The sequence below is a fragment of the Phasianus colchicus genome, chromosome 21, assembly GCF_987193195.1.
Source record: "Phasianus colchicus chromosome 21, bPhaCol1.hap1.1, whole genome shotgun sequence".
Classification (NCBI taxonomy): Eukaryota; Metazoa; Chordata; class Aves; order Galliformes; family Phasianidae; genus Phasianus; species Phasianus colchicus.
Genome location: NC_143456.1, coordinates 7,572,865 through 7,592,293, shown reverse-complemented (window position 1 = coordinate 7,592,293; position 19,429 = coordinate 7,572,865). Strand labels below are relative to the sequence as shown.

The 19,429-nt window shown below is 48.2% G+C and overlaps 2 protein-coding genes and 1 long non-coding RNA gene across 8 annotated transcripts in view; 1 reads left to right on the top strand and 2 right to left on the bottom strand.

The window, feature by feature from the left end:
* The window catches only part of ULK2 (unc-51 like autophagy activating kinase 2), a 36,249-nt gene extending 30,825 nt beyond the window's left edge, over positions 1–5,424 (bottom strand). Inside the window, exons 1-3 of the mRNA XM_031591578.2 lie at positions 4,761–5,424; positions 3,514–3,606; positions 2,313–2,354 (exon numbers count right to left, since the gene is read on the bottom strand). Of these exons, the coding sequence (XP_031447438.1) occupies positions 2,313–2,354; positions 3,514–3,606; positions 4,761–4,850 (225 nt within the window). The 5' untranslated portion in view covers positions 4,851–5,424. The remainder of the gene's footprint in view (positions 1–2,312; positions 2,355–3,513; positions 3,607–4,760) is intronic.
* Positions 5,425–5,460: 36 nt separating this feature from the next.
* On the top strand, positions 5,461–17,459 carry LOC116228000 (uncharacterized). Of its 4 annotated transcripts, none has more exons than XR_004166695.2 (3): positions 5,461–5,818; positions 8,506–8,655; positions 16,361–17,459. It is a non-coding gene; the product is annotated as an uncharacterized LOC116228000 (long non-coding RNA). The 4 variants fall into 4 exon arrangements; XR_016459245.1 differs by lacking the exon at positions 16,361–17,459 and adding an exon at positions 15,815–16,046; XR_016459244.1 differs by lacking the exon at positions 16,361–17,459 and adding an exon at positions 15,800–16,046.
* On the bottom strand, positions 11,574–18,756 carry NLE1 (notchless homolog 1). 3 transcript variants are annotated; one of them, XM_031591580.2, is made up of 13 exons: positions 18,715–18,756; positions 18,252–18,395; positions 17,951–18,168; positions 17,784–17,863; positions 17,453–17,529; positions 16,041–16,138; positions 14,211–14,403; positions 13,945–14,080; positions 13,531–13,577; positions 13,166–13,368; positions 12,102–12,261; positions 11,941–12,011; positions 11,574–11,837 (listed from the first exon to the last, which is right to left on the bottom strand). In XM_031591580.2, the coding sequence occupies exons 1-13, from the start codon at positions 18,721–18,723 to the stop codon at positions 11,825–11,827; spliced, it is 1,449 nt and encodes a 482-aa protein (XP_031447440.2). In that variant the 5' UTR covers positions 18,724–18,756; the 3' UTR covers positions 11,574–11,824. The 3 variants fall into 3 exon arrangements, with proteins under 3 accessions (XP_031447440.2, XP_031447439.2, XP_031447441.2); XM_031591579.2 differs by lacking the exon at positions 18,715–18,756 and having other exon boundaries at positions 18,252–18,594; XM_031591581.2 differs by lacking the exons at positions 11,574–11,837; positions 11,941–12,011; positions 12,102–12,261; positions 18,715–18,756 and having other exon boundaries at positions 13,237–13,368; positions 13,547–13,577; positions 18,252–18,572.
* Positions 18,757–19,429: the final 673 nt, after the last annotated feature.

Below are 19,429 nucleotides of genomic sequence, written 5' to 3'. Positions count from 1 at the left end.
ACCTAGGTTGAAGCAACAGCAGCATAAAATGTTCACATACTCTTGTCTGAAAGACTGTAACAGTTGCCTGAATACCTCAAGTCTTACCTTATTGTATTATGTCCACGTTCACAATACTGTGACAAACAAAAAGGGCATTACATGCTAGGACATGAAATGCTAAGGAAAATTTGTAGGTGTAACAACCTACCAGCCACGTGAATGCCTTGCACAGTGCTCATTCTTGCTGGGTTATAAGTTAATGTAATCATATAAGTTAATGATGTATAATATTTCACAAACCAAGACCCGTGCAGAAAGACTTATTTGTGCAAGTGTCACAATTCTATTGACCATTTTTTGCAAAGTAATTTCTTCTACAGAAGTAGCATCGTACTGCTTTATGTTTGTCACGAACCTATTCAAAATATATCCAAGATATGAAAGTTCTCCCTTTCATTTTGCTGTAACTGTTGTTTTTATTGAAGTGCAATGGTCAGCAACAAGCAGGAACATCCCCTTCTCAAAAGGAGAATAGAGGGCCAAACACTCACAAGGGAGTGTCACTCTGAGGGCATCGTTTCCTGTGGCAGAGCAGTGAAGCATGAAAGTTGTTTCTAAAACACTTTCAGGTAAATAAATAAAAGCAAAGATCAGTCTTCTCTTGCCTTGTGGGTGTCCTGTATGGAAATCAAAAGCAGCAAGCTTATGCAAAGCTAAAAGATGAACACTGTTAAATTATCAAAACACAATGTATCTAACCAACTACCTTCAGGTTGAGCTGCAAAGCTTCGTAAGCATTCTTCACATATAAACAACCATAAATGATCAATCCAAAACCTCAGCTACTTACTCACACACCAACACTCTCAGTCAACAATTCCAGTTTCTTTGAAGATGTTCAGATGTACTAAATTTAGGGTGCTGAGACACTGTTTCCATTTAGCATTACTCAGGAAGGCCCGGTCCCTTCAAGAGAATGCACTTTCCCCCTCAGCTGTATCATCCAAAAGGCAGAGTTCTGAAGTCAAGACTTAGAAAAGAGTCCAAATGGGAAATTCTGAAGCACAGTCTGTCACCACATGAATCCACTATTTTGAATCATAGGTCAGCAGAAATTAATTCATGTCCTACAGCACTATACACAGTAAAACCTGACAATGCCAAGCATATATCCCACAAACACAGTTTTCTGCAGCTACAGAAGACACATATCTACGTATAAGCTGAAAATCTTTTAGGATGTAAACATATAAGGACAGAAAATGGTAAAGAACATGGAAGTGTCTATTTTGCACTGCTTTAACTATGCAGTGCCCTGAGGGTGTTTCTTAATAATTTTATTCATAAATGTATTTCTGTATTTAAGATGAGAATCAAGCCCAGGAGATAAACGTATAGTTCAAGTAGAACAAAGGGCTGCATACCTCACATAATCTCATATTTAGCTTTACTCATCGCTTGCAAGCCTTACAATATGAGAAATGTACTTCCTGCTAAATAGAATACACTGCCCTGTATAGGCTAGAACTCCTTCACCTAGTCAGACAGAACCTGGGAATAAAAAGACAGTGCAAAGTCATCTAATTCTTATTTCACCAACTTGAAAAGATTCAAATATCTGCTTGACTTTTATACTTTATGCCATCCATTTGAACATAATTTAAGTAACAGCAATATATACATGCATAGTAATGATCTCCTGCTTCCTTCAGCTTTCCTTCACCATGACAAAGGGCTATAAAATACACTTCTTTGTCTTTGAGACATCTCCACAGCAGCAGAGATGGTTTTCTACAACAGTATCTTAAGTTATGTTGACTTCTAAATGTCACTTGCCTCATCTTTTCAGATCAGTTCCTACTAGTACACTTTCCTTCGGGTGTATTCAGTCACCAGCCTTGAACACCTCCTTCCCAGTTAAATTATAGAACCAAGGAAACAATGCTAATTCAGGAGAACAGCAACGGCCACTGATCCAGCTCCCAGTCCAGGCAGCTGATGCTTTTTCACTGCAAACAGGACCAGACTACACAAACAGCCCTCTGCAGAGATAAGCAGGCTCCCATTCACCCCTGCTGCCTGGAAGTAAACCAGATTTCTCACAGCTATCCCAATGGATAAGCAGAGTCAATATAAAACAAGCATGCAATGTGCCGAATATGACAGAGCCCTTCCTGCCACTGCTAGGGAGCTGGATTTTCTTTTCTAAATACCAAAGTGACAACAACAGTAAGAAAATACACAACCACTTAAAAATATTTTACTATATATATGCTTTGTATTTGCATAAATAAAATTACTGAAGAAAAAAGCATCAAGATGTATTTTACCTGGACATCATAGAGAGCTACAATGTTCTCGTGCTGAAGTTCCTGTAGAAGAAAGTATTTGTATTATGGAAATAGCCTGTTCTTATTTTAAACGTAATATGCCAGGTAATGCTCAAAGAGTTTTACATCTGATTATGGAAATCTAATTTAGACTGTATTCACAGCAATAGGAAGTTACACAAAATATTCACAGGTCAAATACCATTTGTTTCCACAATTCATTTGCTATGTGTTGTTATAGAAAGTAATACAGCACCAAATCCTTCAGTGACTGCTGAATTTATAGTCTAACACATTTCTTCCTTATGGGAGTAACCAACTATGCTATTTTCAAGCCAACCCTCTTATTTTACAATAAAATGAAATTCAAGCCAAATAACACCAAATACAACTTGCATGACAATTCATGTGATTATTTGAAACCACTTAAAACAAAAGTATCTCTCCTTGCAAAGCACTTGTAGCATATGAATATACCCAACACTACTATTTCTAGCACATAACATATGAACTAGAATATACATACTGGCGTATAGAATAGAATGCACCTCAAGAAGCTTAAAAACAGCACAGACATTGAAATCAGCACTAATTATTGCTGCGAAGCTATGTAAGATGAGATAATGAAGTTCAGAGAATGGAAAATGACAGAAGAATACCTAAGGAGATGTTTCCATAAAACAGAATTTTAGAACTAAATGTTGTTCTATTTTCCTCATTAGTGCCACACTGAACTTTTAAAGTCAGTTGACTCAGAATGGGAAGGCTGCCCCAGGAATCACATTCAGTACACCCCTTTCAGTTCCCAAGGCATCTTTGACTGAAAATAAAAGATGAAGAATGATGGAAGACCTCTGCTATAACTTTTGTTACAGGAACTGCTTGGGAAAGATGTGACACTACCCACCCTGAAGGACAAACATTTCTGTATGTGCAATAAGTGGAGCACAGATGCTGATCCTACAGCAATCTTCCACTTGTAATAAAAACATGCCCTCAACGTGCTCTGAGACCATTTCCAGCACTAAAGAACTTTTTTTCTTGGCCCCTTGAATTCTAGATTTTGTCTGAAGCAAGTAAAAGATACAAAAGGTACAGCAACAATTACAGTGATACCACTCCTGACCCAAAATGAACTGCACCAAAAGTCTCTTTTCCTTTTCAAGCAAAGCAGCTTTAAAAATCACTGCAATTAACATACCTTTAAGATTTTAATTTCTTTTCCAAGTAAGATTTGTGATTTTGACAAGTTCTTTTTGTTAATGCTCTTTATGGCTACTTCCCAATCAGTTTTCTGCAAGCAAACAAACAGAAAAGTATTATCAGCTTTTATTTTTGACTTTATCCACTAACAAGAAGCTAGCAAAGCACTAAAGAAACAGCAAGATCATCCCTACCCTACCCACCACTGATTACTCCATCACATGACACCATCAAGAACTATTTCATTCCACAGTAGTTCAGGCAGCTATTAAGATCCAGCTGCTGCCAGACTGCATTTTCATGAGTTCAAAAGCATTAAAAAAAAAAAAAGATTACAACATAAATAATCACATCCCATTTGTCCTTCAGTCCCCTCCCAATGACGAAGTTTCTTCTATTCTTTAAGGACTTCCCAGCCTCATCCTTCTTGATCTCCACAGCTGAAAACTACACAAGCACTTGGTTTTTGAGCAGAAATACTGCCTGCTTCCTGCCTATTAATAGAATTACAGAATCATTAAGGTTGGAAAAGATCTCTAAGATCTACTCCAACTGTCAGGGCACCGAAAATTGTGCCCTGCACCATGCTGCTATGTACCACATCTACGCATTTCATGACCACCCCAGGGACAGCAAGTCCTCCACCTCACTGGGCAGCACATTCCAGTGCCTGACCACTCTTTCTAAGAAGAAACGTTTCTTACGATCCAACCTGAAGTTATCTGTAATGCTTATTTACGCGTAAGGTATAACCACCTCTGTTAAGCTTTGAAGTTTCTCACGTTTTCTGCTTGTGCTGTGTCCATAGGAGCTGCAAGCACTCTCCAAAGGCTCCTAGTGGAGGTCTGCTTTGTGGAAGCGCAGCGTTTGAGGCACCAAGCCCAGCATAAACTCACACAGCACCAAGAAACCATCACCTATCTATGAATATCCAGCAGGAAACCGGACCCCTGTGGATTCCAGGGATCCTCAGCCCAACCCAAAGGAGACAATTTCCCATCAGATCCCTTCCTCGTATAAACACGACCTCCTGACAAACAAAGGGCTCAGCTGCACCTCTCCGCTCGTCCGAGGAGCGGCCCAACAGCCGAGCGCACAGCCAGGCTGCCGTATCTCCTTACGAACGGAGATAACCGTGCTCAGAGAGCAGCTCGCCGCAGGCCCGGCCCCACCGCATCCCTCAGCAGCACAGCGAGGCCCGGGGCTGCTCCCACAGGGTTGTGTAACCGCCCCACCGCTGTTTACCTTACGGTGGCGACCTTTGAAGACCACAGCGAAGGCTCCGTGTCCTATCAGGTCCTTCTTGCTGTACTCAAAATCCCCCACCACCTCCATCCTCCCTCGGGGGTGGGCATGAAGCCCCGGGATGAGAAGGGAAAACAAAAGGGATCGGGTTTTTTTGTTCTTTTTTTTGTTTTTTCCTCCGGCAGAGGCACTACAGCCGCCTCCTCAGGGCAGCGGGCGAAGCGGTGGGAGCCCGCCCGGCTCCTGGCGGCCCCCGGACGGCGGGGCAGCTCCTCTCATCGCGCGGGGGCGGCCGCGCACCCCCGTGCCGAAGGGGCCGCTGCGGGGCGTCTCCGAGGCGAGGGGCTCCGTCTGGCATGGGGAGGGCGGAGATGAAGGGAGGGAGGCTCTCGGGGCCGCGAGGTGAGGCGCAGCCTGCCGTCTCAGGGCCCGCTCAGCCGCCCCGCGCCCTGCCGCCGCCCGCCCGCATCGCCCCGACAGCGCGGGGGCTGCGGGTCCCCTCAGGGAGCGAGCCCAGCAGCATGCAGCAGGGCGGGGGCAGGCGCGGCCCGCGGCTCCGGGGCTGTCGCCGCCTCACCCCCGCGGAAAGGAAGCCGCGGATCGGAGTCTCTCAGCCTGTCGCTTTCTCGCGGCGCCCGGCGGCTCCGACTGCCCGCACCTCCGCGTCGCCGCGCGCCTTTTCTAGGCCGCATCGCGCAGGCTCGGGAGCTCGGCTCCTTCCGCCGGCGGCAAAGAGTGCCTCACCCCGCGTAACCCGGCGGGAAGCTCTCCGCCATCACCTCACGGTGTTCGCGCGCCTCCGTCCCCACACCGGCTCCCGCGGGAGCACAGGTGGAAGCCAAGCTCGAGTTCCAAGCCCCCTCCCCGTGCATGGAAACGGCTTTTAACGCCGCTTACGTTTCCCTTCGTCCGCCTCAGCCCCACCTGCGGCAGGACGAAGCTGAGGGGCCGGCGGGAGAGGAGTTCTGTGAGGGAGGACGGCAGTTGGGAGCGCAGCCCGGCCCTGCTGCCTTGGGAAGCCGCACCGCGTCAGGCCTACAAGGTGCTTAAACGGAGAGGTAACGTGCAGGAAAAATGCTAATAAACGTGAATGCTGTCAGGCAAAGGCACTCCTCAGGTTGCTCGCTCCTTTTACAGCCGCTGGTTTTCCCTCACAGCACTTTTAGCCTTGGGCCGCTTACAGCAGCACGTTCAAATATTAAAAACCACCAGCGGCACGCACCAGTCGCATGGAGCCTTTGACCTTCGCCTCCAGCTCCACATAACTGCGCTCCTTTGCTTCCATTCCTCGCTGCTTTCACTTCCTTTCCCTCTGTGTTGTCCCCCTGTGCCACCTCAGCATCCAGCTTTCACGTGTATGAGCCACTTCAGGACTCCCAGATATCCCCATCTGCCCCAATCCCGCTGGCACTCTGGTCTCCATACAATGATTAACCCTCCTGGCCGCCCAGAGTGCCTTGGCACTGCCCGGGTTTTGCTGTGGTACATTTGGCTGCACTCGGTTGCAGGCAGCACACAGTGCACTTCGTGATCCTGCAGGGTCAGAGCTCAGCATTCCCATGATATAAGATCTGTGCTCAGTGCTGCTAGATGGAAATAGTGACCGAGCAGAGTTATGCAGTTATTTTATAGAATCATAGAATGGCCTGGGTTGAAAAGGACCATAATGATCATCTGGTTTCAACCCCCTGCTATGTGCAGGGTCGCCAACCAGCACACCAGGCTGCCCAGAGCCACATCCAGCCTGGCCTTGAATGCCTCCAGGGATGGGGCATCCATTTCTCTCATTATTCTTTGTATCTCACTTTGCTTACTGTAACTCAAAACCAAGAACTACGGGAGCGGTGCTCCATGTCAAAATCTCCACAGCTAAAGACTTCTCTACAGGCAACGGATCTGGATAAAAAAAATATTTAGCAAAAGATACTGAAGGGAATATTGACAGCTTTATGAAGGACATTTTAAGCTCTAAATGTTATATAGAGGCATCAGAGAGATCATAAGACACTATTTTTGCCACAGAGAAGTAAAGGGCTTTAACAAACCCTCAAGACCAAATTCCACTTTAATTTTCTGAAGTTCTCAGCAAGATTCCTTTGTGGCACTAACCTAACAAACAAATAAACAAAAAGTGAAGCTGACCAAGTAATTTCAGCTGCTCAGAACATCACTGTGGAAGGAATAAATGAGATGTAAAAATATTCCAAGTTAATCATAAATTAAGGTGTTGGTAGTAACACAAACGCTTTCTAGCATGTATTCGCAATTTCCCTTTAAAACCAGTAAGAAAATGTGTTAAATATCCTGACTCAGAAAATGATTTCTCTCAGAACTGGCTGTTTTCTGCCATTCACTGATTCTCACATTCAGTATCAATTCTCCCAGTATCAGCACGCGTCTTCACCCCAAAGTCTAACTCACAAGTTGCATTTTTTATGAAATATTTAAAAAATTTTAGAAAGACCCCTTTTGACCTGTGAAAGCCACTTTAGGAATTTCTAAGCCATCCACTCTGCATTACATTTCAAAAATGAGGCACATCTCCCTTTGATAGCAGCATGTCTGCCGTCCTTTTGTCCTCATAATCAGGCTGGAGCCCTCGAGCAGGTTTGTTTTAGCACAGCAAGGACAAAACAGCAAGGAGCAGCAAGGAGGTTTGACTGGAATAACTAAATACATTGGCGTAGCATTGAGATTTGAACAGGATCTGAAGGGCTGTGAGATTTGCATACAGGTCACTCATTTGAACTGGATCTTCGATTAGCCTCTGGGAGAGTTTCAAGGCGTCAACATTTCTGGTGCTATCAGACTACTGCAAACCTATTTACAAACAGCACCTTCGCTTGCTTTTGCTGCTGAAAGAGGATGGAGCCAAGTGTAATTGCCCACCACTCCTAAAGGGAGCTTAATTACTGGAGATGTTGGGAGAGCAGTGCACAATAACCCGCAGGGATCACACTGCTCCTCCCTCCCCCATGGAATACACACAGATATTCACCATTTAGCACTAACAGGCAGCAGCAGCCCTGCAGCACTCAGAGGGATGCACTGTTCTGCTCTGACAAGCCATGCAGCAGGACAATAAATTATCCGCTGCCCTCAAAAAGCGTGGCCAGGCAATGGGCACCAGCACTGTGGTCAGACAGACCACAGCGATTCTTCAAAAGCACAAAGAGCTGCATGCTGAGTTTATTTCTTTAATATCTTACTGTGCGATAGCAGGAGCACATTTATACAGCCCACCAGCTAGCTGCAGCTCAGCAAGGACAACCAGCTTACAGGGTCAAGGAAAAGAAAACATAAAATAACATTACTGGAAATGCATTTGTGGCTCTTCCCTGGCTGCAGTACATTCATTTGGCCAAATTAGCCCCTCAGATGTGGGTTGGGACTCCTGATCACAAGAGGCAAAGATCTGGGAGGGAGATAGCACCTTCCAAGTTGCTTGTCTGAATACACGAGGGAAACGTGAGGAACTCCTGCCAGATGAAAGCACTATACAGAAATCACTGTTCCGAGTTTCCATACCTCCTTTTATCCTCTAAAGCGTTGATGATCTTTACTGTAAGCCCTTTTCTGCCACATAACAAAAACAGCCATTTCTGAGAAACACTACCTGAATGGTGCCCAGACTGTCCCAGCAAGAAGCAGAGAGAAGACTGCCTTTCCTAACATACAATCAGGATGATGCTGATTTTCTTCATGTTCTAAAGATTTTTATTTTATTTTTTGCATCTCTCCCCAGGCAATCAGTATGCACATGGAAGTTAAATTACTGATCTGGGACAATAATCAAGGAATCAGCTGAGTCGAGGAGAACACGAACATGTAGCTGGGAGGAACCAGAAACTGAAGAGCACAACTTGCACACCACTTAGCCAGCATTCCTGCCTGGGTAAGCAGAACACACAGCCCTGAGAACAACTTTCAGAAGGATGTTCAATGCCCCACTTATCTAAATCTACATCCAGGAGATAGGATCCCATCGCCCATCCTATTCCACACAGCTCTAACCCAGGCAGCCTACTTCACTCCAGGTGCCTCACTGTTTTCTTCTCTCCTTCCTTCCCTCCAGCATACCTAGGAAGTCAATCAAAACAGGTAAACCTTTCTCAGAGGACTGGCATGCTTCCCAGTCCTTATCACCACTGTCCTCCTATTGGGGATTTCAAACAATATTAACGGTGGCATAAGCTGAGCTATCACAGCTTTTAAAGGAGAAAGTGTCAGAGGGCTCTGTGGGAAGAAGCACTGTGTCAGCTAGATATGCTTGAAACCATTCTTACAGCATCAGTGAAAAATAATGTCCTTCTGGTAAGCACACGTGGGTGGTACAATTAATAAGAAACCTGGGCAAAACTGGAGTGAATTACAGGAAATTCAGTATGTGCCACTATCATACGGTGTTTGAAAACTTCAGGTATTATGGTATATTTTTTCTAAGTGTAACGAGGTGGATCTCTGAGCAGGCACGAAGAAAGAGCTCAAGCCTACATTCTACATTTGTCCTTCAACCAAAAGTAATATCTTCTCCATTAACAACACTACCAACACAAACCTGCAACTGCAATTCTAAAAATTAACTAATTAAAGCTTTAGTCATCAAAGGAGCAAGAGTGACCAAGTGCTACTTTGTGACCTGCCAGAAAGGAGCTGCCCTGATGGGAAAGGCAGCAGCTGATTCCCAGCACGTAAAAGAAGTCAGTAAACTGCAGAGCAAAGCCCAGGAAATGCTGCTTTCAAACAAAACTGGGAGGAGTTTTATGGGATTGCTTGGGAATGCAGCTGGAAATGGGCCAGCACTTAGAATGCATGAAGGCTGGTACTGTATAAATGATAGAAATAGGAGCAGCTGCTTAGATAGGAAAATACTGTTTGGTCTACATGTGAATTCATCACATGGTATTATTATTCAAAATCTGCCCACTATTAGGTCAAAAAACAGTTAAGACTGAGATAGCATATTCTGGTGTAAAATTGCAGGTCCTCTCTTTTTTCAAGAGTTCTTCTCATTTTGCTTTAAAAAACCTTTTTGCACTACCACTGAGGAGGTGAGTTTTAGTCAGGCTCTGTTTTGTGCCAAATATCATAGAATTGGACACTGAAAGGATGGCAGGAACTAACCTAGGTCAGGAGCGTGGCCAGGGGGCAAAGCAATGGCTTTGGTTTGGAAGGCAGGATAAGGGAACAGTCAAACACAACCACGCCTGTCCCTGCAGGCAGAAACATTTCCCCCAAGCTGGATAAATCACCACTTCTAACACAAAACACATTGTGGATGTGGGGCATAGCAACCTTGTATGGTTCCTTGCAAGAGGAGGCAGAGAACAATGCTCTTTCCACAGAAGGAGCAGCAGAAGGTACCACTGTCAGCAAGTCAACATAGGGGACAAAGACAGAGCTGACCTCAAAAAGAAGAGTTGTTTCCCCTATGAAACTGCATAACAGACTTCTTGGCAGTGATAGGAGCTCTGCCAGCTACAAGCATGCTCCCCTCCTTCCAAAGGGCACGTTAGTCTGGATGGGGAAGAATTATCAGCTACAGTTTTACATCACCCTCTGCCCTAACCTTTACCTTAGCAAATTTTGAAGGGTTTTGTTTACACAGATGGACACAACATGGCCTTCACTTCCAGTGAGAATCTGCTAGAGGAAGCATATGAGTGAAAGAGCAGGTACAGGATATTGAGTTCTTCCCATAAGATAGAGTCAAATGATACAACAAAAGGAACCACAACTCATGTTTTCAGTCATACTAAAGATGTAGCATTTTTTCCAGTCTTTTGCTGACCTGAACACTTGCAGAGATGCAAATAGTCATGACTGCAAAATCCTCTCTTAATTATCCAAAGCAAATCTGTCAGCAGGAATAAAGTTCTAAAATGCATTTTCTGCAACTGGGAAACAAACTCCTGAGCTGCAGTAATCACTGGGTATCAACCACAGTATGAGAGCAATGCAGAATGTTTTGGTCTTCGAGCTAATTTACTGCAATGAAATCTGACAACATATTCTCTACTCTCTATTAATTATATCCCAATTTTCACTGAATTGACTTATAAAAAGACTCACAAGGAAGCTTACAAATATATTACCAATAGTGTGAATTCCTCTCACCCACTGGGCAAATAAATACACTTGAGAAATTCCAGAGAGCCAACTCTGTGCCATTTACAGCCCTAGCTCCGCTGTCAAGCTCGTATCCAGGGCAAGGGCCATACAAAACCCAACGTGCTGCTCCATCTTTCCCCTTCCCCACCCCTTCTTTACTTCCTCAAGTCAGAAGTGGAAGGGAAACGAGCACCCTATTCAAAAGGGCAAGTGATTCATTTTTGTATTTCCAAGAGCCATTGAGACCTGAAAACTCTATGCAACTCTTGCAGCAATTTGAAGCTGATGCCTGTTGCTCTCAGGCCTGAGTGGATGGGCAAACGAGTTAGCTGCTGTGGATGTGGAGAATCACTGTCAGATAATGCTTGGCACAGCTCACGAGTAAATGGGCCATGTGGAAAGGCAAAACCTTACTGGAATAACGAGAAGCCCTGAGACCATGTTCTCAGCAGATCTTTGTCCCAGGCATGCAGCTGAGCACAATTCTGCACTGTAATGATGTGGTGTATTTTTCTCCTCTTCTCCCTCTCTGAAGGTCACACAAGGACAACCCTTTCTGTTCCCACTAAAAGCCTTCTTGCATGCAGGATTCTTCACATGGGAAGGAAGAGCATGATATGTCCCCACCCCTATGTTTTTCCTTTTCAAAGGGTGAGGCTACTACAAGGCTGAAATTTCTATAAAAAGGAGGCTGAGATGGAGGCAGATGAGATTTCCTTCTTGTAATGCTCAGAAGAAAATGATCCTGCAAAGCACAGCTCTTACTAAGAACAGAAATTAAAATTTCCTTAAATAAATATAAGGAAAGAGTCCACGAGGGATAGCAGCTGACAGGAACAATGAGACACGTCCAGGTCAGCCCATGTTGTCCATCGCCTTGCAGATCTCCCAAGCAGATTGAGTTGATGGGCAGGGCAGCTTAGGACAGGACTGGTGGCTTCGTGTTGCTGCTCCTATCTACGCCATCTGCAGACAGAAAGAGCTGTCAAATCTCTGCAAGGAAACTGCAGCTTTGAAGGACACGTGGAGTGGCTGTGACTTCCTCATTGAGGGACCAAAGGTTACTTACATCCGTAAACACTTATCTTTCCCTCCACTCGCTACCCTCTGTCCGTCTGGGCTCCAATCTGTTGCAAAAACCTAGCGTAAGGAGAGACCCAGTTAGTCCTGCTGTCCTGGAAAGAACAGACATCCCCACTTCCAATAGCCCAGCTTTGACTGGACACTCACCTCATCTGCATGGCCAGGAAGATCAATGGCCAGTTTCTTTGTCTCAGCATCCCAGACCTTCAGCGTGCTGTCGCTGCTCCCACTCACCAGCAAGCGGCTGTCGGCTGACCAGGCGATCTGATACACGGCTGAGACATGTCCTCTCAGTGATGTCAGGTACCTGAGGCAGAGGTGGCACAACCAAGCGGTGAGAGGAGCAGGCACCCAGGTTTGTCTCAAACCCACTCTTGTGCTGCCTTCGTGCTTTTTCATCATAGAATCATTGTTTTCTAACTGCAATCAAGCCCTGCCATAGGATGCCTAGCACACTCCTTTCCTGCACGCACAGGGCAGCCAACTGCTATACAGAATCCATTCAATATGTCTTAAATCCCTCCAGATAGGTTCAGACCCTTCTAGTGGAAAGGCTCTTCACTTCAGTTCCACCACCAGCAGGCAATGCTGCAGCCTCACTTTCTCTCTCTAGCTTAACAGGAACATGCCAAGGCTTAGAAAGACCACTAAATTACTGACACAAAACCAAAGATCATAGGTACAAAGACAGAACAATGGAAGGACTGCTGCTCCATAAAGCTAACCAATACTCCATCAGGAGGTTAAAAGCTGGATTGCAGGGGCACCCAAACACCAACAGCATCACTCATAGCTACACAAATTTCCATCATCCAGAACAAGCTGTTCCCTGGCACAGGCACTATTTAAACTGGGTCACTCTACAGTGTGCAACGTGCACGTGTCTTCAGGAGAGCAGTCAAGTGGAACATCCCACCCCACTACAGCCACGCCTGCCCCAGAGAACCATCCCTGTAGCAGGACAGCATGTGCCACTTGGGTGCAGTGCTGTGGCAGAGCCACCCAGCCAAGCAAAACCATGCAACACATGAGGAGCCAGACAAGGAGGACCTATCAAGGGCAGAGAGTGACAGCAGTAAAGCAAAGAGGCAGACTATCACACACCAGGGAGCTGCTGACAATGACAACAGGGTGCTGCTGATCTCTGCATAACCTGTGCATCACACACAGACCCAAACACCACCTCTGTAACAGAACAAAAAAAAACTCACTTTCCTGTCCTGCCCTCCCAGAGCTTTATTGATTTGTCAAAGGAAGCACTGGCTATTATCCGGGTGTCTGGTGAGAAGAGGACTTGGTTAATCAATGCCTGGTGACCTGTCATTCTCTCCAGTGGCTTCTTGTCTTCTGCTGGCCTCCAAAGAAACAGTGTGAAATCATCTGAACCTGAGACGAGCCTTTCTGGTCCCTGGCCCTGAGAAAGGGATGAAAGAACTCAAATTTTGTACAATCCAGCTGTGGAATGTTTGGAAACACACCCAGTGTTGGGGTCAACAGCCAACTGTGCATGTTTACTGCTTCCACCAGCACTAGTGTTATAAACCACAGCAAGGACAAACTTTCTAATGGGACTTACCCTGACTTTATCATACCTCTGCTGTGCCTTGTCCTTCAGTTCTGCCACTGGAAGAGAAAAAGGGAGAAGGGTAGGAAAAGAGACTGGAAACTGTTGGGGGAAAAGCAACTTTATAACCTTGATTTGCCAAATACAGTCCTGGCTTTGTAGGCCAAGCAGACATATTGTGACTGCTCAGCCTATTCCTCTTTGCCACGGGCCACTCTGCAAGCAGAGTGGCCTTGAATTCAAGATAGCCTTCCCAGCTCCCAGACTGCTTAACTCCATGCACACACCAGAAAGATCATGGCTGTCAGCATGAGCAACATCAGCACAAAGTCTCCTCTTAGATTTCAAGATTGCTTCAGCTCACGGCAGCATTAAGAAGAGACATCAGGTTTTCTCTTCCACATTCCAACACAAGGCTGCACTTACAGGAGCCACTCATATCCTGTGGGTTGATGGTGGCTTCAGCAGGTTCAAAGGCACCAGTGCGGAGAACGTAATCGGTGCTGAGGGCCATGGTGTTCACCCAGTGAGCGTGGCCTTGCAAGGTGCGGCACAGGATGCCCTAGAAACAAAACCACCCACTTAGAGAGGGAAAGGCAAGACAGACAGCTATAACCTGTGCCAGGAAGAGCAGGCAAAGTTGCATCCAGCCCCTTTTGTTGGCAGGTTGTAGGGCTACCTGCCCCACTTACATCCTGGCTTCTCCAAACTTTGATAGTTCTGTCTTGGGAGGAGGAGTAGAGCAAGCCATCGCCTCCCCACTTCACACAAGTCACCGACTGCGTGTGGCCCGTGAGGATTTTGTCACACCTGCCCATCAGCGTGTCCCAGATGCGGATGCTGCCATCCTTGGAAGCACTGGCCAGGTAGCGGCACTCCGGGTTTCTGAGCAAAAAGAAGAGAAAATCCATTTGCATAATGCACACATCTGCTCCACAGAGATCTCCCATCAGTTTCAGAAGATTTAAGGGCAGAAGTCAATAAAAGACAACTTTCTCTTTTGGGTTAAGACCAGAGGGAGGCCAGGAAGTGGGCTACAGACAGCAGATTCTGCAGATAAAGGAACAGCAGGCAGATGCATCCTTCCAAACCAACTGTTGGGCTGTACCCTGGAAGCACTGATCCAGTATAAACCCAGCTCCTGTGTTTTGAGTAATTACTCTGTTATTACAGGAGGCAACTTTAACCCACTGACTTATGAGGGGGACCACAAACTAGCACCTTTCCTGGGCAAGGAGACTTCCTCGAGCAGCACAGACCACCAGAAACAAAACTATGTATAATATCCTGTCTATACCATACTTGGTGTCTGGCAGGAGATGTGCTGACCTGCAATCCAAGTGATGCAGAGCTGAAAAGTCCATCCTCACAGTTCAGGAAGAGCAAGCTGGACACAGCTGGAAGCTGCTGGCCAGCACCCAGTGAGAACAGGGGAACAAATGGCCCCCAGTCCTTTGCACAGCATTTTTATCAACACCTTTTTAATGACCCACTCCAAAACCAGCAACAGTTTCCACACCCCCTTGGGGCAGCGACTCCTATAACCACCAGCACTTTGGCCCAGTAGGAAAAGGACACTCACTGCCTCCTGCTGCATCACAGCGCTCAGGAGTGGAAGCTGCCAGAGCACCAGCTTTGTTTCTCTTTAGCTGGCTGCTGACAACAAACTGTCCTCAAAGGAGAAGCAAAACTGAGCAGCACAGCACTATGCCAAGCAGTCAGGAGATGCAGTAACAAGCGATAACACCGCACATCGATGGCATGAGGGGCTGAGGAAGAGCACAACCCATCCATCCTTTTGTGCAGGAACTGAGCACAGAGTACAGCCAGCTGGAGACAGGGAAGTCAGGCCCTGGCAGGGGCATCTCCTTCCTCTCCATTTCCTGATCCTCCTTCATAATCAGTTTTTGCAAATCCAATTAGTTGTTTGCTGGAATTTCCTACTGGCAAATTTAATTTACATGACTCTGCTCTAACAGGACCTTCCCCCCCTCTCCCTCCCCCCCCTTTTTTTTTCCTCTTCATTGCTATAATTTCTTGGATTGTTGACTATAACTATTCCCCTCTACTCATCTCTCCCAGACAAAGCTTTAGCTGATTGGGATAAGGAGCTTGCACAGTTAATCAGCACCCATGACAAACAGATGCAATCAGGATGCAGGACGTCAGAAAGAGAGCGCTTTGCAGAGGCTGAGCTCAGGCTCCACGTCCACAGGCTTTCCTGCTTCCAGTGGGCAGTTTCTGTAGCACTATGAAAACACTAAGCAGTTTCCATCAACAGGTCTCACTTTTATAGGAGGGTGAAGAAATCCAAAGCACAGCTCAACAGCAAGCAGCAGCTGGGACTCCAGAGCTGGATGCATTTTTCCTGCCCCACCTTGTGAGCCACTTCTTCTGAACGCACTCTCTCTGCACACCATAACAGGACAAAGGCAAACAAGAGGAATGCCCTTCAGATCAAGCTCATCTTTGCCTTAAAAGTAAAGGGGAAGGAAGGAAGGCTGGGTTGGCCCCTCACTTACATGTGGAGCGGCTCCCAGCACAGACACGTGATCCATTTGGAATGGCCAGTGAGAACGCGGCCGATCTGATTGCCCGTGGCTGGGTCCCAGAGAAATATCTGCCCAAGAGAAGAAGCAAGAGGGTTGCATCAGGCCACACGTCATGTGAATCCCAGGGATGGTTTGGGCTCCATTTAGAAATGATAGGTATCCTCAGTCTTGTGGGGATTTACAGAGCAGAAAGGGAGGGGAGCAGGAGAGCCGGATGCCTTTGCTGATCCCAGCCGCAATCAGCTGACATCTGAAAGCATGAGACCTGATTGCCTTCCTCTTCGTTTCAGATGCTGCTGCTGCTACAAAAATATCTGCCCCAGCCCAAAAGCAATCCGGCTCTCCAGAAAGCCAGCCTGAGCCTTACAGCCTGTGCCAGAGAGTTGGTGAATGTTTGCAGAGCATGATGAAAGCCAGAGCGGGCTAAATGCTACTTATTATCGGATTCTGTGGGTGGGACACATGCTGGTTTTCTGTTGCTTTTTCTCTCTCTCTTTGTAAATGCTCATCAAAAGAGCCAAGGCATTAGTCATATACTGCAAGAAACTCGGAGAAACAACAAAAACAGAACAAGCAGCTCCCTGGGTCAGATTAAAGCCAGAACCTGCTTGTTTCTTTGGGCTCATATCACAGCGGCCTCACAGGGAAGCTGCTCAGACACTGAGCCCAGGTCAGCAGCACTCAGCAGCTCTGCAGCTGCTGTCCTCACTCCCAGGCTGTTCAAAAGTCAGAGCAAGCCAACGTCCCGCTGCAGACTAGCAAGTTACTAACTTGCTTTTAATTGTGCCCACTTGCTCCTGCTTCCCAAGACATTTCTGGAAGCGTGTTTAGCACATAAGTTTTGCCCCATAACTGGAGCAGGGCTCTCCCCAGCATTCCTGTAAGAGGGAATTTGGCTGTGTCTGAGCAGGAGCACTATGAAACAGGCTGCTGCTGCACGTCTGGGTCACACACACAACCACACTGGTTTGGCCAAGCGATACCCCTTCTTGCTCCAGAAATCTCCCTCGTGATGGAACTGTCTGCCAAGGACCACGTCCAGATCCTGGACTCTTTCCTGTACAGAGGGAAAAGCGTCTGCCACAAAACAGCAGGGCTCTTACAGTGAGACTTCTGCAAAGGCAAGAGAGTGCTGCCTGGCACAGCTGAGGCACAGGCCAGTTCAAAGACACCACACGCTACCACTGCGACGTGCCAACATGCAAAGCTTCTCCAGGACACTGGGAATCCTGCCCTGAACAACTAGACACCTGCTTGCCCCAGCTGCTAGAGAAAACAAGTCTTCATTGCTAATACCCTGGAGCCCATTTAGCAGGTTGTATGGCTGTGCAGGGTCTCCTGAGCTGACCACTGACCCTCTGCCAGGGTACTAATAGACCTACCTGGCTATTTTTGCAGCCTGAGGCCAGCTTCTTGCCATCAGGTGACCAGGCGATGCTGAGCACCCAGTGTCTGTGACCTGGGAGAGAGAGCACAAGCAAGTGTGAGCAGAGAGCTGCACCCACCTGTCCCCAACATCCCGGGATGCAGCAGCCACAACATCGGGACAAGAATAGGGCAAACCCTTCTTCCTCTCTTTCTCCTCAACTCAGTGCAAAAGAGCTGCTTCATTCCCCTGAGGGCAGTCCCAGCCCACGCAGCACATAACGTCTGCCCAGTTTGTCCCACTGAGTGGGACAGGGGGAGCTGCCCCCTGGAACCCCCTGCACCCACCTTTGGCTGTGAACTGCGGCGTCTCCGTGCTGAGGTCCCAGAAGCGGACAGTTGTATCCCCAGAGCCGCTCGCCAGGTACCTGGGACAGGAGGGACAGCAGGATCAGCACGGGGCCCCGGTGGCTGCTGCATGGAGACGTGCTCCACCCACAGCTGGACTCTCGTACTTTCCCGTGGGGCTGAAGGCAACGGAGATGACGGCCTCGGTGTGTCCCTCCAGGGAGCTGGTGCAGCGCGTCACCGCCCGCACCCTGAACACGGCCTGCGGCTGGTAGATGATGTCGAGAACCTTTTCTGTCTCCACTGCCTGCCCTGTCAAGGTCTTCTCCAGCGAAACGACGATCTCGGCATCGTGGAAGAAGAAGGCCAAAGGCACCGGCTCATCCTGGAGGTGAAATTGCAGGAGAGGTGGCAGGGGGCGGCTCCGGGCACCAGGAGCTGAATTCGCTCCGGACCCGGCAGCCTCACCTGCTGCAGGAGGGCGTTGCACACCAGCTGCAGCTTGTCTGGGGTGATGCTGACGGGCACGTCGAAGGGGGAGCCGAGCGGCTCGCCGGCTTCATCGCGGAACTGGATCAAGAGCCGCTCCACGTCCTCTGTAGGCTCCATGCTCTGCAGGACAGCGGATTCAGGGCCGGTACAGGTTAGGAACGGCCCCGCAGCGCTCAGCCCCAGGCAGGGACAGCCCCCGGCGGGGAGGTGAGCCGCTCCGGGGGAGCCTCGCGGCGGAAGCACCGGCAGAAACCCACGCAGGAGGCCGGAGGAGCCCTGTAGGAGACTCCGTAGCATTCAGGAGACCGCGGGACACCCCGGCCCCTGCCATCCCGTACAGCCCCGCCCCATTCCAGGCTCTGCGTGCGGACGCAGCCCCTCCGTCCCAGCTCCCGTCCCGTCCCCCCCCGCGCTGGGTCCCGCTGCCGGCCCCGCTCACCGCGGCCATGTGCCCGTGCGACCCACGTGGGCCGGAAGCGGCCGCTCTGCGCGGGGCGGGGGGTGCGGGAGGCGCTGGGTGCGGCGCTGCTGCCCCCTCGTGGCCGGCGGTGGGAGCCGCGGGTTCGGGGTTGCAGGGAGCGTTTCACCGAAATGCTGTTTAGCTGGGCTGGAAAAAGACTCAACCCTGCTACGCAAATCCGTCACGAAGCAAGCGATAAATTCCGCGTTGCTCGTCTCGTCTGCAATGCAGCTGCTGAAAGAATGCGTGATCAGGGCCCAAACTTGGGGCTTGTAGTCTGTAAATGCGCTCTGCTAGGACAGCAAAGTAGCTGCTGAGGTCTGAACGTGGCCAAGGCAGGAAAAAGAAAGAACGGCGGTGAATGCAAAGTGGGTTGCTGTTCGGGTTTCTGCCCAAGCCGGAGCAATGCACGTGTAGGTCAGCACTGCACTGCACGACGTCCATCCGCACCTCTCCCTACCGCGTTTGTGATCACGCAGCCCAGCCTTGTGAGCAATCTCAGCTCTGTTGTGCAAATCACACCTTCAGTACTTCACACCACAGCAGGTTCAGAGCTACCAGTGCCTCCTTACCACAGAACTCTGCCTTCCCGTCCTTGGGTTCTCTCCATCAGCTCTCCACACATCAAAGATATCAGGCACAGCAACAGAGAGACCCCAATACAGCTCTCCCCTCCCCCCCAGTTCAAAAACTT